The sequence below is a fragment of the Anguilla rostrata genome, chromosome 17 (genome assembly GCF_018555375.3).
Source record: "Anguilla rostrata isolate EN2019 chromosome 17, ASM1855537v3, whole genome shotgun sequence".
NCBI lineage: Eukaryota > Metazoa > Chordata > Actinopteri > Anguilliformes > Anguillidae > Anguilla > Anguilla rostrata.
Window position 1 is genome coordinate 26,533,394 of NC_057949.1, and position 16,658 is coordinate 26,550,051.

The 16,658-nt window shown below is 44.2% G+C and overlaps 2 protein-coding genes across 4 annotated transcripts; one reads left to right on the forward strand and one right to left on the reverse strand.

Moving 5' to 3' along the window:
• Positions 1-1,013: 1,013 nt before the first annotated feature.
• Positions 1,014-9,690, forward strand: shmt1 (serine hydroxymethyltransferase 1 (soluble)). 3 transcript variants are annotated; one of them, XM_064315125.1, is made up of 13 exons: positions 1,014-1,159; positions 2,320-2,370; positions 2,595-2,773; positions 3,169-3,314; positions 4,815-4,930; positions 5,260-5,420; positions 5,956-6,037; positions 6,401-6,613; positions 6,800-6,916; positions 7,858-7,980; positions 8,189-8,305; positions 8,542-8,652; positions 8,775-9,690. In XM_064315125.1, exons 3-13 carry the CDS (start codon positions 2,681-2,683, stop codon positions 8,945-8,947), a joined length of 1,452 nt encoding a protein of 483 aa, XP_064171195.1. In that variant the 5' UTR covers positions 1,014-1,159; positions 2,320-2,370; positions 2,595-2,680; the 3' UTR covers positions 8,948-9,690. The 3 variants fall into 3 exon arrangements, with proteins under 3 accessions (XP_064171195.1, XP_064171194.1, XP_064171196.1); XM_064315124.1 differs by having other exon boundaries at positions 2,648-2,773; XM_064315126.1 differs by lacking the exon at positions 2,320-2,370 and having other exon boundaries at positions 1,087-1,159; positions 2,648-2,773.
• Positions 9,507-16,592, reverse strand: LOC135243359 (guanine nucleotide exchange protein smcr8a-like). Its single transcript, XM_064315123.1, has 2 exons — positions 13,781-16,592; positions 9,507-12,764 (listed from the first exon to the last, which is right to left on the reverse strand). The coding sequence occupies exons 1-2, from the start codon at positions 16,072-16,074 to the stop codon at positions 12,308-12,310; spliced, it is 2,751 nt and encodes a 916-aa protein (XP_064171193.1). The 5' UTR covers positions 16,075-16,592; the 3' UTR covers positions 9,507-12,307.
• Between the last annotated feature and the right edge of the window lie 66 nt (positions 16,593-16,658).

Genomic DNA, 16,658 nt, shown 5'->3' on the forward strand with positions numbered 1-16,658 from the left:
AAGGACAGTAGTCTTACTACACTTATGCAGTGCCTTCGGACAATAGGATGAAGGGATATTTTCTGCATACCGCCCATCGCGTACTAAACAGGAGACAGTCACCTTTGTTTTGTAGGCAGTACATATTTTGAGGACACGGTAGTTAGCAGGCTGTTTCGGACACTGCCCCTAGCCCCAGTTTTGATATGTTTGAATTGGCATGTGACGTCTTCAACACGGAGAGATTCAGACGGTGGGGCTTGGCATTGAATGGCGCAATAGGTTGGCAGCGTACTGTAGTGGCAGGGTGGTATGATGGGTAAGGAACTGGTCTTGTAACCTAAAGGTCACAGGAACCAGTCTTGTAACCTAAAGGTCACAGGTTCGATTCCCGGGTAGGACACTACTACTGCCGTTGAGCATTGCTTCAGTGTATATTCAGCTGAATAAATGGATGCAATGTAAATGCTGTGTAAGTCGCTCTGTACAAGAGCGTCTGCAGCAAATGCCTGTAATGTAATGTAATAGGCAGAAGGTGCGCCATGCAGTTTGGCTGAAGTCTTCCTTAACAGCTGCGATGCTGCACAGCTCGCAGATACAGCTCGCTCTATATCTCCAGGCTCATCACTGTGGCGTTCTTAGACAGATGTTGGAGCCTATGTTCAATTTCTGGGTTCATACCATTTTATTGAAAAGCAGCATGACTTTCCTGATGTTACATTGCTGTGAATTATTGCATTTTTTGGTGGAGAGGCTGGTTTGTTAATGGCAGACATATTCATATTCAGCGGCTACAACCACGGGTGGTATATTGTAAACGGTATATTTTCTTGTTATCATGTAAATAAAAGTCATGTAAAATGAATATGTGATAGTGACGGGAACTGTGTTTATCTGTAACAGGTATGGTTAAAACTGTTAGACGACACACGAAGTGTCAAAAAATTATAACAATAGTTTCTGTGTATATTTAAACATGGCAATTTGCCACATGACGTCGTAAAATTTCAACATAATGGGAGGGCCATGGCCTCTGGCGTGGCCTGAACACGCTTTCGAGCGATGGGATTGGATGACAGTTTTCGCGGTACATATTTATAGCAGAAACCATAGTCAATCCAGGTTGCAAGTGCAGAGCAAGGCAGTCCTGTCAGTTTGCTCGCTCATTGACAGCGTTAAGGTTGGTTAAATATTTTTGTGTTCCTTCGAGCTCGTTAAATACTTAGAAAGTGAAATAGCAGCCAATCAGGACATGTCATATATAAAAGTATAATGTCAACTATGGACGCGTACTTTATATCTACATAAGTAGATATAGTAGAAAGATATAAGTAGAAAGTTGTCATTTGCTGACTGCGTTCTGTAAGTAGTGCTTGATGCCCATCGTACGAGCTAATGAAGGTTGATAATTTACGTGGTCAGCTCACTATTACTTGTTAATGTTCATATTTTGATACGATTAGTTAAAATGCATTGTCCCAATCAGTAGGGCATGTGTGTTACGAGCGCGTGGAACTGATTACTTCCAGTATCACCAGATACTACTTAAGCTTAAAAAAGAAATAACTTCCGCGGGGAAAAAATAACCGTGATATTTTTGCATACGATAAACTTGCGAGAGTTATGTGAAAGTGACGTTACTCTATCTTCCGACGATTATTCAAGATGCACTTTTACAATATTTCTGCTCGCTATCGTTTGCTAGATCATACGAGGTTAAAATGTCACGTGGTTGCTTTGGCCGTCTCGCTAGCTTTGGTTGAATAAAATGCATTCGACTGCATGCATGCTGCTGCAACGTTAGCCCTGTTAGCTAGACTAGCGTAACTGCGCAGTGCTGAAAATTGATAGACGGTTAAGAAAACACAAGTTTTTTTTTTTTCAAATAGTTAATTAATTGATGTTTGAGACCAAAGTATCAATGGAAAACAGTTGTCTAAGAGACACCTTTAGTACAATACGTTTACGAAATGCTCTTCTCGCTCAGAAACTCATAGAAAAAAATGACTTGACTGACTGTTTTAAGTAGTTAAGTTTTTCTTACGCCTGGCAAATTGCTCCAGCCAGTCAGTATAGACAGAGAATTTGACTTTGAAATTCTACATGGAAGTCTGACAGATTTCGCCAGACTTGCCAGTTAAAAATTCACCAGAATCACTCCACTCCACCCCCACAGTTCCTCTGATTCTGGAAAACAAAAACTTTTTTTTCTTTTTTTAAAAATCGTGGATAGCTCAAAATGGACAGTTGAATAGTTTTTAGCACTGTGGTTGTTCTGTGAAACTGAGTGAGAGCAGAATTTTGTGTGAAATCTTATGGACACCTTCACTTTCCCTACAGCTGACCTGTAACGAGAAACATCTTGGCTGATAATTTGTATAACCCCATTACGTAAGTGTTTATCAAAGTTTCGTGATTTTTTTTGGAACTGTGATTGGTGAACTGGAAGGTGCTTTTTGACCTGATTGTTTTGGCCGAGCCCCGCTGGATCACCTGATATAACGGTTTGAAATTGGGAGACTGTATGTTAGCTAGCTATCAAACACAATTTAGGTTTCTTCTAACTGGTTATTGATAAATGTTAGGGTGTACAAAGATGCTTTATGTTCTCTTAGGTGGCTAATTGCAACATACTGTTGTTTTTTCTGACTGCCTCTCTTGGTTGAAGTAATTTCTGAACACCGTAAGGAAATATACGGCAATGGCTCACGTCAACGGTTGTCACCAGAACAAGGAGACCTGGAACGCTCATAACCAAATGATGGTGGAGCCTCTCTCTACCTATGACACGGAGGTAAGGGCTCCTCAGGTGATCTGTGCTTTTAGATAGTGTTGCATGCTAATGATGATGATGATGCCAAACATTCATAGCTTATATTTTGGTTTAGTGGGTTAAATGCAGACCTGGGTCAAATACATATTTGTTTTGGGTTCAAATACTGTTTATATGCTTTACTGATCTTGTCTGGTGTATTTGAACCAATGCAATACTCTCAAAAAGGGCAAACCCTACCTTCTGGTCGTATTGGCAGGCTCAATCACACCAGGTAAGATCAACAGAGCATGCATTTGAATCCAAAACAAATATGCATTTGACCCAGGTCTGGTTAAATGGGAGTTTGGGGGGGGGGGGGGCAAATTGAGAAGTTTGGCGGAAAAGAAATGTGCCACGTTCTGCGTGCTCTGCAGGTATTTGAGATCATCAAGAAAGAGAAGAAAAGGCAGACGTGCGGTCTGGAGCTGATCGCCTCCGAGAACTTCGCCAGCCGGGCGGTCCTGGAAGCGCTGGGGTCCTGCATGCATAACAAATACTCCGAGGGGTATCCCGGTCAGAGGTGAGGGAGCTGGCTGCCGTCCGGGTCATCGGCAAAAAGCTGCAGGCCACTTCGTGCCTGTAACACTCCACCGGCATTTGCACTCAACTTTGCCCCCCAAACCCCCACCCCCTGTGAGCAACCTCCAAATATGATGTTCCTTTTCATTTAAGTAGTGGCAAAAAAAAAATTGATTTGCTACTTGCTGTTTTTCATAAAATGAATACTACTTGGACAGAATAAATTTCCCTGGCATATCGCAGCCCTCGTTGCATTCCAGCTGAAGTGAAGGTCTGTTAGTGGGGGAGTGAAGGGTATTGGAGCGGCTCCACAGCCTTGCACAGAAATGCCTTTGTTACTTTGTTAACTTCTTCATGGAGAAAACTGGGTGGAATTTCTTCACGAGACACTGTTTTCTAAAGGAAGAACATGCATGGGACATAAGAGTATGCAGAAACTATTGTGCTTTAAAGCATGGGCCTAGAGTGGGCAATTGTGCAATGTTTTCCAGAATTTTCCCCCGAGGTACCGTGGCAAATGGTTGATTTTAAATTAATATGCAAAATTAAGATCTCTGGGCCCTGTTATACAAAGCGGGGTTGCTGAGTTGGCTGGATAGCTGCACGCTGTAAAACCCAGAACCCTCCCAAATTTGTTTTTAGGTACATAGTGGAAATTTCTCCTGTCAAACATTGTATCAGTTCCCACAACTTTCAATAAAGTTTTAGTACTGTTGCACTGATGGTGAAAGCAAAGACATTTTTCGAGTAAAATCAGATGAAACCCAGTACATTAGTTCGTAGCTTGCAAAGAAGGTGATGTGATCTGACTGGTGACAAGCTATCTTGCCTCTAAATGACGCAGAACTTCAGTGCCTCTTTGTCATCTTGCTTCTAAAAGCTTCGAAATGATATATTTTACTCTGAATTATTTGGCATTAAGACCTGCGGATCATGAATGATCGTTCTACTGAAATAAGATGAAACCCTACTAGCCGAAAATGAGCATTTTTGACACATACATCGATTTATGTTGGCTTGGCCGTTGTGAATTCTGACTGGTTATGATGGAACGGGTCACATGTCCTCTCTCTCTCTCTCTCTCTCCCCAGTACTCACGATGTCAGTTAGCGCGTGTGCATGTGTTTGGGGGCGGGCGGGCGGGCGGGCGGAGGGCGGAGGGGAGCAGGTGGCTGGTGGTGAAAAGCTCTTTCCTGTTTGTTTCTCCAAACTTGTATACTGCACCTTTTAAGGTGATAATTTGAAGAATCAGGTAAACTTTGTTTTGTCAAAGAAAGGGAAATCGTAGTCCGTATCAAAGAAGCCGCTGTCCTGACTTTGTGTACCTGCCACTACTCCACTAGCCTAACCCCAATGCTACCCTCCTTCTCCAAATGTTCAGATCATTCTTATTCAAATACATGTAACAGTTGGTGACATTGTTGCTTACAAAAAAAACCTTTTATTTAAAGTTTTCTGCCTGTCCCTGGATCCATTTTGTCTCCTTTTTTTTCCCCCCCAGATACTATGGCGGGACGGAACATGTCGACGAGCTGGAGAGGCTGTGCCAGAAGAGAGCGCTTGAGGCGTTCCACCTTGACCCCGAGAAGTGGGGGGTGAACGTGCAGCCGTATTCCGGTAAGCGTACCGAGCTCGTGTCCTAAACTGCTTACTTGCCTACTACTGAGTATACAGGTTGCATGCAACTTGTGCTGACTTGCTTACTTGCCTACTACTGAGTATACAGGTTGCATGAAACTTGTGTGCTGACTTGCTTACTTGCCTACTACTGAGTATACAGGTGGCATGCCACTTGTATGCTGACTTGCCTACTCAATAGTAGGCAAGTGGACTGTTTTGGACACGGCCCAGCAGTGTAGTGGAGCAATCTGGTCACCCTGTGCGGGTCACGGCATCTTTTTTATATTTATTTATTTATTTATTGATTGATTGATTTGATTGTCCAGGCTCCCCGGCTAACTTTGCCGTGTACACTGCAATTGTGGAGGCCCATGGGAGGATCATGGGTCTGGACCTCCCTGACGGGGGTCACCTGAGCCATGGTTTCATGACCGAAAAGAAGAAAATCTCTGCGTCCTCAATCTTCTTCGAGTCCATGCCATACAAGGTAATGTACATATTTGTTGAACTTCTGAACTGTAGTTGTCCAGTATTAAAGGTCCTGTATCCACCCCCATCCGCTTTCCCTGGGTGGTACGGGAAATTTTGTTTGTTTGGACCTTTTTGGAGAGGAAGTGTGTGACCTGGGTCCCTGTCACGTCGTCATTTATTTAATTTATTTTGTTTCCATCACCATTTATCGCATCTTCTCTTTATCGATACGGCAACTTTTCCACCTCGGCCAATCTTAAAAAAACTTTAGTGATTCCATCTTTAAATTTTTTAATTTTTTTATTTCATGTCTGGCATTTACTTGTTTGCAAATTTCTGTAAAAACAGTTTTTGAGGGTTTGAAAGCAGATTTCTGACATTACAGTCAGTAAGAGGCTTTTATCCAGAGTAACTTCAGATTTTAGATTTTTACTAGGTTTTGCAAGGCCAAGTATACAACAAAGAATATGAAGTGATTTTTCTTGTGTACAACTACATCTTTAAGTGGGTTTGTTGAATTTTTGTTTTCCTCTCTCTCTTTATGGTTTTAGGTCAACCCAGTCACTGGTTATATTGACTATGACCAGCTTGAACAGAATGCTAGCCTGTTCCACCCAAAGATGATCGTTTCAGGTGCGTAAAGTTGCATTTTTATGCTGAACTCCAGATGAATCCTCCTTGGAGTGGATATCATATTGCTTGTTTCTCAGAATTGGCTCCTCTGTTGGTGGTGCATAGTACACATACTGAAAGTTAAGTATCAAGGTCGAACTCCACATCCACTGTTTCTGACTTTTAAAAATGTATTATTATTTTTTTTTTTTTTTTGTTGGATCGCAACAGCGGGGCCAGCCCTACAAACCCGAATGTCTGCGACTGAGTGATGAAGTTACGCCATTGGTCGGCCGGATCATGTGCGTTGGGCCCAGCCGTACGCTAGGTTTTGACCCGGTCTTGTCCCCCCTTTTTTTTTTTTTCTCCACGTCGCGCTTCCAGGTGCCAGCTGTTACTCCCGCGACATCGATTACGCCCGTTTGAGGAAGATCGCGGACCAGAACGGGGCGTACCTCATGGCGGACATCTCCCACGTCAGCGGGCTCATAGCCGCCGGGGTGACGCCCTCGCCGTTCGATCACAGCGACATCGTCATGACGACCACCCACAAGAGTCTGAGGGGCTGCAGGGCGGGGCTCATATTTTACAGAAAGGGTTGGTTTTTTTTTTTTTGGTTTTTTTTTTTTTTTGCATCTGTATGACCGTGTCTCGGTTTGCTGCTGCTGCGTGTTACAGTACGTGCTTGTGCGTGATCGTGCATGTTTTTGGGCTTTTGCTTTGCTCGTTGGTTTGCTTCTTTCTGAGCATTGATGGGTTTTTTTTTTTTTTAATTTTTTTAAGGGGTTCGCAGTGTTGATCCAAAAACCGGTAAGGAGACCTTGTACAACCTGGAGGGTCCCATCAACCAGGCTGTGTTCCCTGGCCTGCAGGGGGGACCACACAACCATGCCATTGCAGGTGAGAGCCTCCATCACCCTCGGCACTGTTGCTTTACTCTTCAACTTGGAAGATTCCCAGAAACTGCAATGAATTGGTGGGGTGGGGGGGCGATATATCCAAAAGATTTTCCTCAGAAGAACTGAAGAAGACCGTCTCTTCACAAAATATGTGTTAAAGGCACAGCTCTTTGTTTATTCAGGCGGGTCACATTGGGGTTGCCCACTTGAGGAATCCTTTTCTTTATTCATGATTGTCCTGGCTGAGCTGCGTTTTATTCCTGTACAATAGCTCTGCAGAAGCGTGTCAGGCGCTGTTTTAATGTCCTGTTGTGCTGTAATTGGGGGATGTGGGTTCACGGTCAAACACTTAAGTCAGAACACACTTTAACTCCTTCGCGCAAGCTCCCTAGTGGCCTGGACACCAGCGTCCTGAGATTCAGACATTCAGTGCTCCTGCAACCAAACTGAGCGGGAACAACAAACTGTTCTAGCTTTATTAGTAGACGATGCATAACAACTGTGCCAAATACGGAGTTTCTATGCGGCGCCATTTTCGTGTAGGTTGTCTGTTTGACAAGCACCCCCTCCCTGTAGTCTCCTCTGCAACTACACCCCCCAAACATGGCACACCGAACTATTGCGTCTATCTGTGAGTTCATGAAGACATTCTTCCATCACAAAAAATTTGTATTCCGCCATAACAAAAACAAAAAAAAAAAAGTCAACAGTCGCCTGAAGCTATGCCAATGCAGCAGTGAAAATCACTCAATATCTAAATAAACAAGAGGAATTTTTGTGGAACTACACCACGTCATTCTACTATCAATATCCTCAACTAAATATGGAATGAATATACAGTCTTGCCATTGGTGTTTTACTCTTGTGCGATGCCAGTGCTGATGAATTAAATGATAATGGGGGTAAATTGAGAATTTAACACATGCCCTTTTTGTGAGGCAGGAGTGGCTGTGGCTCTGAAGCAGTCTCTGACTCCTGAATTCAAAGCTTATCAGGCCCAGGTGCTGGCCAATTGCCAAGCTCTGGCAGCTGCACTGCTGGACAAGGGCTACAAAATTGTCACGGGTGAGTTGCCAGCATTTTTAGTCTGCTCTGCCTTTTAAAATTTGGTCCATATTCCCAAGTGAAATGCTCTGTGGATGCTATGCTCCATGGTGATTAACTTGGCATCTTATTGCTAACATCAGTGCTCAATTAGTCGTGCCAGTCTCAAGGTGATTGCCTTGTGTTGGTAAAATGAACACTCAAGCCAAGTGTGTTTTCTGTTATTCAGGGGGCTCTGACAATCACCTGATCCTCCTTGACTTCCGTCCGACGGGAACGGACGGCGGCCGGGTGGAGAAGGTTCTGGAGGCCTGCGCCATCGCCTGCAACAAAAACACCTGCCCAGGTACCTGTACCATGTCTTCCCACAGACCGTAACCGTTAGCCCTTACCATACCACAGAGCAGAACCAGGACCGTAACCGTACCGTGACCACCGAGAATCTGCTAGAAAAACGGGGGGTGTTTTCAGTTTTCAGAGCAGTGAATCTTGTGCTCGGACCAGGGTTTAGGGAGCTGGTTGTTTTTTTTTTTTGTTGTTGTTGGTATGAATTACGACACTGCCTGTGCTGTGCAAACGCAGGGGATAAAAGTGCCCTTCGCCCCAGTGGCGTCCGTTTGGGGACACCTGCCCTCACCTCCAGGGGACTTCTGGAAGAGGACTTCCGACAAGTCGCAGAGTTTATCCACAGAGGTGAGGGGAGAACGGAGGGGTTTTAAAATGACACGCACTAGACCTCAAAAATCCCACGTACCTCCAGTCCAAATAACAATTCGGTCTGGAACTGAATCTGAAATTTGTCACTTGGGTTTCAGGTATTGAGGTGGTATTGGAGATTCAGTCGAGCATGAGCCCCAAGGCTACTCTGAAGGAGTTCAAGGAACATCTGGCGCAAGATGGGAAATGTCAGATGAAGATAAAAGGAATCCGAGCGGAGGTCGAGGCCTTCTCTGGGAAATTTCCCATGCCTGGAATTGCAGAACTTTAAATCACGAGCGATGGACACTGGCCTACAAGTCAAACGCGAACAAATTTCAGAACGACACAATCTTCCCGCCAGAATGGCTCTGTTGCTACACCAGTTCATTATGAGCAAGGGTTAGAGCAGGTTAATCCCTTTGGAACCTGGCTCCTTAAATGGAGTCAAGCAATACCCTACAGTAACGGAAAAAAAATCTTTTTTTTTTTTTCTTCTCAATTTATTATTTAATATGCACTTGGAACATTTGCTTAAATTTAAGATGATGAATTGTTCAACATCTATTATCAAAATTAATTCCACAAGATTTTACAGACTGGGAGTGATTACTGAATGAAAAAAATAATTTATTTTAGTATAAGGTTTTTTTTTTTTTCTTTTCTTTTTTTCACGCAGCAGGGTCTGGCCTTGGTTTCCCTACCATTTCCAATCAGGGTTTTTTTTTTTTTTTTTAATTTTTTTTTTTTAACATCACAAGCATGGTTACCAGTCAGAAATAACTCCTTGGGCACTAACGATACAGAATTGATCTAGATGTTAACAAAGTGAATTATCTCACAGAAATGTATTGTTTTTGTTTTTTTTTTTTTTTTGGGCCAAAATTACGGTTGCTACATTTAAGGTCCATGATCCAAAATTGTTTTCTATGACAATTGCGTGTAAATTGTGTTCAATTTATAAATGTATAGCAGAAAACGCTGAAATAACTGAATAATTAATTTCTACAGCGATTAAACGATCGATGTTAACAATTTCATGACTTCGACATTTCTTTCGATATTTTACTAGTTCAAGCTCGGTACACTATAGAGCCAAAATCTTCCTTTCTTATGAGAAATAAATAGGACTTGGAGAGTGGGACAATTTTACTCCTTTTATTATACGATTAAAATAGGGATATTTTCCCCCCATGTGTTTACAACATTTTCAGCAGAAAACATACATAAAAATTAACTTCAAAAGATCGATAAAACAACCCTGTTGCCTACGGAAACACTGTAAAATCAGACGGTGACTGCATTCACACAGGCTACACCACACAAGACTTCATGCTGGACAGAAACTGCTGCTTTACATTGTGAGATTTGACGAGTACAAGGGGACTGTAAAGAACAGTAAATGAAAAACATTTAAGTAATATTTTTTGGAACAAAATATTTGCATGTGTAGGCACGTGTAGAACCAAAAAAAATAAGACCTGTGCAATTAGAGTTAAGTCCCTTATACAGGAGTCGCTGTTACCCCTAGTCCCATAATCAAGGATTGAGTAACATGTTTGTAAAGTAGTAATATTTCCAATAAATATGAAAATATGCTTCACACAGTTTTACCACAGTTGGTAAAATGGCACACTGGCATTCCACACTACTCACTGAAAGGACAAACTATAATATGGCTTCTCTGAAAATTACATTCAGAACTGCTTACTGCACACTTCCTGCAGGATCTGAGTACGTTATCAACAGAGTGGAGAAGAACGACGTATGTGAAGATGTGCGAGACACAATTTTCTTTTCGAGAGTACAGAGTTCGTTGTAGAAATAATCTTATCTGAGAGAAGCTGAACAGTCGGCTGAGTTTGCTGGGACATTCGTTGCAGATATGTGGATGCATCCACGACACGACAAGACGAGACAGCTGAGACAATACAAAAATACAAAAGCTAATCGACGAATGGTTACAACTACTGTGGAAAAAGCAGGGTGGCACGGAGGATTGCGTCAATGCTATTCTGAACGAACAGTTCACACACAGTTCATGTCGGTGATCCCCGGAAACAGGGAAATGATCACCAGCCACTCATGGCAATCATCTGTCTTTAAAACTTTAAAAACTGACCTTTACCATTTATGGAGACGTACTAAAGCGGAGCCAGATCGATAAGCTTATTTATTTTGAGACAGCAAGCCAACTGCGACGATGTGGCACCATAAACCTACAGCTACTTACACTGAGACACCTTCACAAACATTAAGACAGCAGCGATATCGTTAACATCCAAACATTTTTTTACTGAACATGAGCTACAACACTGGCCCTTTTACAATCGAGCTGTGGACAGGAAGGGTGGTGTTAAGTGCTTCTAAACACGAAAACTGACATTTTGAAGCAAATCTCTACATTACACGATTTGTAACATGCATAACATTCAAGAGCCCTGAACTTTCATCTGAGGCAAAGACGAGAAAACCTGATTACTTATAAGATGCTTATGTAAATGGAACGGAAATACACCTCGGTAGCTGGGAGCTTCCTGACTGCACCAATAAATGGATGTGAAATGAATAGGCATGCCAACAGTGATTCTATTCTATTCTTACCCTATTTGGTAATATATAATCGTTGTTTTGATATTCTCCAAATGGGAAGAAAAAGAGATATATAGGTAACTAAATTTTAAAGATACTCTTTTAAAGTTGTGGCTTTTCTTTAAAAATATTGCAAGATGGCCTGTAAAAGATAGCGTGTAGTTCTGCATAGATAAAGGGCAGATATTACAGTCGGTAAGGAGTAAAAACAGGAGTGGGATTGAAGAGATGAATGCCTTGACCGTTTCTGTTCTGACATTGTACTCAAAGATATTACAATAAAGACAAGTTTATGTTTGTGAAACGAGTCCCTTCAGTCAACAATGAACAGAACAGGCCTGATGCAGATTTTCTTTCCTTTTTTTTTTTTTTTTGCTTTTTTAGTTCACTCCCAAATACGATCAAATTTCTTTACATGATTTCAGATTCAAAAAGCTGCTGGTTTAAAATAGCTGATGGCAGTATTATTCAAGTTCAAGCACAGCTAACACTTACCAGAGGGCAGCAAGTACACCATAACATTACATAAGTTCATATGGATTGTATTCGTTTCGGTTACAAAATTTCTATTTATCAGCAAAAAAGAGAACTACATTTCCACTTTTATTGTGCTTTTGGTCCTTTTCCCTCCAGGGAGTACATGGTACACTACAAAGCATTGCCCCTAGCTGATAAATATAAATTATGAAAGCAGGTTTTTTTTTCTTTTCTTGACAACATTTAACAGCAAACGTGTTGCAGACTTTTTTTAAATGGTTAATCTTAGTCTTGAAGTTCTGCCGTTTTTCCTCTGGCTATCATTCGGTTTTGTTAATATTTTCAGGCCTGATTACGTATATATAGCATTTTCATTGCAATGACAAACATCTATCCCCCCAACTACAACTGCAAATGCCTCAGAACTCAGAAATGAGGAACTTATCGGCTGCATTGCAATGCTTACAGGGTTGAATGATAAAAAAAATAACTTGGTCTCCTGTTCTCTCCAGGGGTATGACAGAAGCAGGACCCTTAACAACAAAACCCGAAAATTACAATCCAGCGCGTGAAGCACCCCCGCCTAAATTTTGTGCAAGAAGCTGGGAATGTAGCTGAAGCGAAACGTGGGGGGGCCGACCGTTCTGCCGGGCCCCTGCAGGTAGGACTGCTTTATGAGCTCCGAGAGGAACTGGATGACCCTGCTGTCCTCCTCGCCGTAGCCCAGCTGCTGGTGCAGGAAGCCGGACCTGCGGGAAGCCACGCACCCCGGGTCCTCGCTGAGGCTGATGGGAAGGTGGAGGTGGTGGCAGAACGTGTAGAGGAAGGCCTTGGAGCAGAGCTGCGTCAGCACGCAGTGCACGTGCATGAAGTAGGTGCTCCCGCGCTTGATCTGGGTCCGGTGGTTCGCCATGCAGCCAATCAGGGAGCCCCCGTACGGCGGGCAGCGCAGCGTCTTTTGGTCGGCGTCCAGAACGGCGATGTAGCGGGCGTAGCGGCTCAGGGAGTGGAGCATGCTGGAACCTGTAGGCGAAGCCATCCTGCCAGAAATACACGGAGGGGGGGGGGAAACGCGCGAGCCACGTTTTTAAATTTCAGTCATTCAAACGGGGGGGGGGGGGACGGGGGGGGGACAGGAACAGTTGGGTGTTGTTCCCGCTTGATAGCCTGTGTGTTACCCTTCGCGAGCAATGGACATTCGCTCATTCAGGCCGGCGAGAAATAAACTGAAGCAATTTCTCAGAATTATTTTAATCCAAAGAAGACGATATATATTTGACATCTCTGAATAAAATGGCTTCAGAAAAATTGAATTATGGAAAAAGTCCTTGCGTTTATAAAGCTTATAAAGACATCAATCTTTCAAATCTATATTCAGTGCAGTCCTTGAGATATTTCACAGCCGCAGAGAGCAACAGCTGCGAGGGTTAGACTTCCTCTGACTGCACTGCACTGCTAGCTTCAGTCTCAGCCTGAGCACAGCTCAACATCAATTATGTGCAACAAAACGTTCCCAAAAATTAAAATGGGATGTTGTATCTCACGGTACATCCCTACATTCACCAGTTATTAACTGTATTACAATGTACTACTGGACAGCACTTGCAGATTCAAGTTCAAAATATTTTTCATGAGTCAAATGAAATTTCAACTAGAAAAAATATAACCATGTTTAATGTTGTTTGTTAGAAATGCACTGAGAGTTAAATAACAAAGGTGACTTTACGTCCAAATTACAACGACATCCACTGGTTATCTACTGTAAGCTGCAGTGGAACTACCACCTGCTGTGTTGAAGTTTTCCACAGTTAGGAGTCGCATCACATGCTCATGAGAAGCTACATAATGCACTCACGCCATCCAGTTCGTACGTGATGTGAGTAAATGTTAGATGCATCTCAGAGCTGGAGGTCAAGCAGATGAACAAGCAGTAAAAAGACACACATACGGAAACTGAAACTCTTACTAAACATCAATCACTTGTAATTATGCCCTCAATTTTCAAAATTTTATTTACATTTCATTTGATATTTTTTTTAAACTTTTGAAATATTACCTGTGAAGGCCAATGAGCTTCCAGTTCTGCAGATCTGTCAGTTGGAAAGGAGAGGAGAGCCAAGGTTGGATCGTTTCGCCGTACTTGCCATGATTCGGAACAAAAATAGATAAGGCGTTCACCAGCTTCCTCACAGTCTTTTCATCAGTTCCCACAACCACCAGGGTCCTTCCCGTCAGGACACAGAATATAGCCTGCTGGGAAAATGGGTACTGCCTGATGAACCTCAGGGCACTCTGCCCGGCCCTTTTCTTTTGCTTCATGGTAACTGGGTTGCTATAGTGACAGGGAGACGACAGCTTGTCGGAATTAGTGGAGGTGCTCATGAAGCTGGTAGTGTCAGAGATGTCGTCGAGGTTCAACCTGAACATCTCGTCCGAGAGGCCGTCGGAGTTCAGCTCGTAGGGCGAAAGTCCGGCGGGGGGGGCCTCGGAAATCGCCGCCTTGCCGAGGGCGAGGTCCCCCTGCAGACAGGACTGGGGCTCCTGCTTGACCACTTTATCAGCAAAGCCGTCCTCCGCCGGCTCAGGGGAGGCGTCTTCATGCTGGAGCCTTTCCTGTCCCATGCAGCACGAGGCATCCGCTCGGACCGCAGCGCCCGTTTCTGAAACTCCGTCGTCATTCGAGTCCACGTCCGGAGTGAGGTCAGGAGATTCCGGCTCGTGAGTTGCACCCGCGTCGCCGTCGACCTTCACAGAAGGCCCCTGCTCATAAGCGGCACTTTGGTAAGACGCTCCGCGGTGTTCAGGCGTAGATAAATCCGTGGCGCTTACCTGCTCGGCGGCGTCCTCGCCCTCAGTCCCCGTGCTGACTGAGTCACCCTCAACAGCTTCGCCACAGAACACTCGAAGGTCGACTGGGATTTCCGAGTTTCTTTCGCGTCCCTCTGGCCCGGTCACTACCACGTTCTCGCCGCTGCTCCGCCTGCTCCCTTTCGTTTCTGCGTCGGTGCCTTCGTCGGAATTTTCCTGGGTGAGGTCACTGGGGCTGGACTCGGTAAGCTCCGCTTCCGGAAGCTTCTCCACGTCAGACGCCGCTGCTTCCGCGTTAGCGTGCGTCACCGCTGGGCTCGGGAGGTCCGCCGACAGCAGGGAGGTGGGAGGAGGCGGGAGATTCCCCGCAAGGGACAGTTTTGAAACCACCGCCGCCGCCTCGTCCTCCCAATCGCTGCACTCTTCGTAGAGGAAGTTTGTGATTTTCTGCTTCTTCAGCAAGGCCTGGTTGATCCGATTGGTGTAAATGTAGCACAGGTCTCCTCGGAAAGCGCTCTCGATCAGTCTCAGCTGTTCCATCGTATGGTGGAAGAAATAAGAATCGCAGAGCTCCTCGAGTGTTTTCAGCCTCTTATCGAAGCACTTTGCCGACTTCCCTTTTATAAGCTGAGGGGTGTAAGAGGGTCTGCGCTTACCACCGATAACCTCAGCTGTACCCTCCGGGGAACATTCTGTGGGCGTGGGCTTCTTGTCCATTTCGGCTGTGTTCGCAGGATTGTCCGACTCCTGGGAAAACTCACAGTCTCTCCTCTTCCTGCTCGGGTAGGATGTGATCTGCCTCAGAAGGTCTTTGTGTTCGTATATGGATTTTTCGACGTTTGCCAGCTCGTTGGCTTTATCAATCACCTGCGTTGAATAGCACCCGCTGTTTTTCTTCTGCAGCTCGGTCTCCTTATGCAGCACAGTTCTGGTGTACTCAAGGTCCTTCAGTTTCTTGACCAGCTCGCTTGCGAAGGCTTTCCGATTTCCCGTCTTCAAGCACTCCGAGGCCTTGGAAAACTCGGCGGAGAGCTCCTGAAATTGCTGCATGATCTTCCTCTCGTCGGCCGAAATGTAAGCCATGCAAAAAGGCCGAACGAAACCACGGGCCTCCAGGTCGTAGAGGGTGAGGTGATGGACGTACGCAAATGCCCCTTCTTTAGAATCTCCGAGTACGACCTTTGAGTCCTCCACAAAATTGAGTTTTGGGTAGTTGCACCCCGGGGGGTGTCCCACAAAAGAGGCCTGGTAATCCACAGACATGATCCGGAGAGAAAAATAGTTCAGATCAAACGTTCCGCACACCTTAGATTCATCCGGGATGGTAAGCAAGGGCTGCGGACCAACTTGTTCTGAAAACTCAGATATGAGAATAAAATCCCGGGCAAATTTAGCATAGGACGTCTTTGACCAAGGATTGGAATTTCCAGCATGTGTGAAAAGAGGCACTGAAAACTCTTCTGGCAGCAAGCAGGGGTCCACACATGCTTCCCCAAAGTCATCATCTTTGGTAAATGCCACCAAGTCAGGTGAGCCAATCATATTGCCAGTATTTTACAAATAACATGGAGAGAAGGCTACCATTCTATACTTTTGGAGACTGTCTTCACATTTTGCGTAGTAATACAAAAAACGTAACTAACTAGCTTACCTAGCTTTAATATAAATTTTCGGTTGTAAATCTATCGTCTAACATTATATAACGCACCGTTCCGGTCAGTCGATATTGCATGCAATTTCAAAGGCTATAATAATATTAGCAGTCGCGGTGTCAAAGCCGATGACATTACTGTTCATTATCAACGGATTCATACTGCAAATCAAAGCAAGCTCATCGTGGATAACACAAGCAGCAGCTAGCAAACCAGCTAACGTTAGCTTTGTTAATTAATTAGTCATTCACTGGAAGTCGCTTTTGAAATACGCTTTCGTCCGACGGATAAATCAGTCAATTCAGATTTACCGTAGTGTATCATTGCAAGTAAACAGGCAAAGCAACACAGAACTCAATGCAGGTTTGACAGAAAGTAGCAGTAGGAAAAGCGGCCATACTTGTGAGTGTACGGCTCGCTACCCATGTGACTATTTTAATCGTTACGACAAGGAAGTGACTACATTTTCTCTCA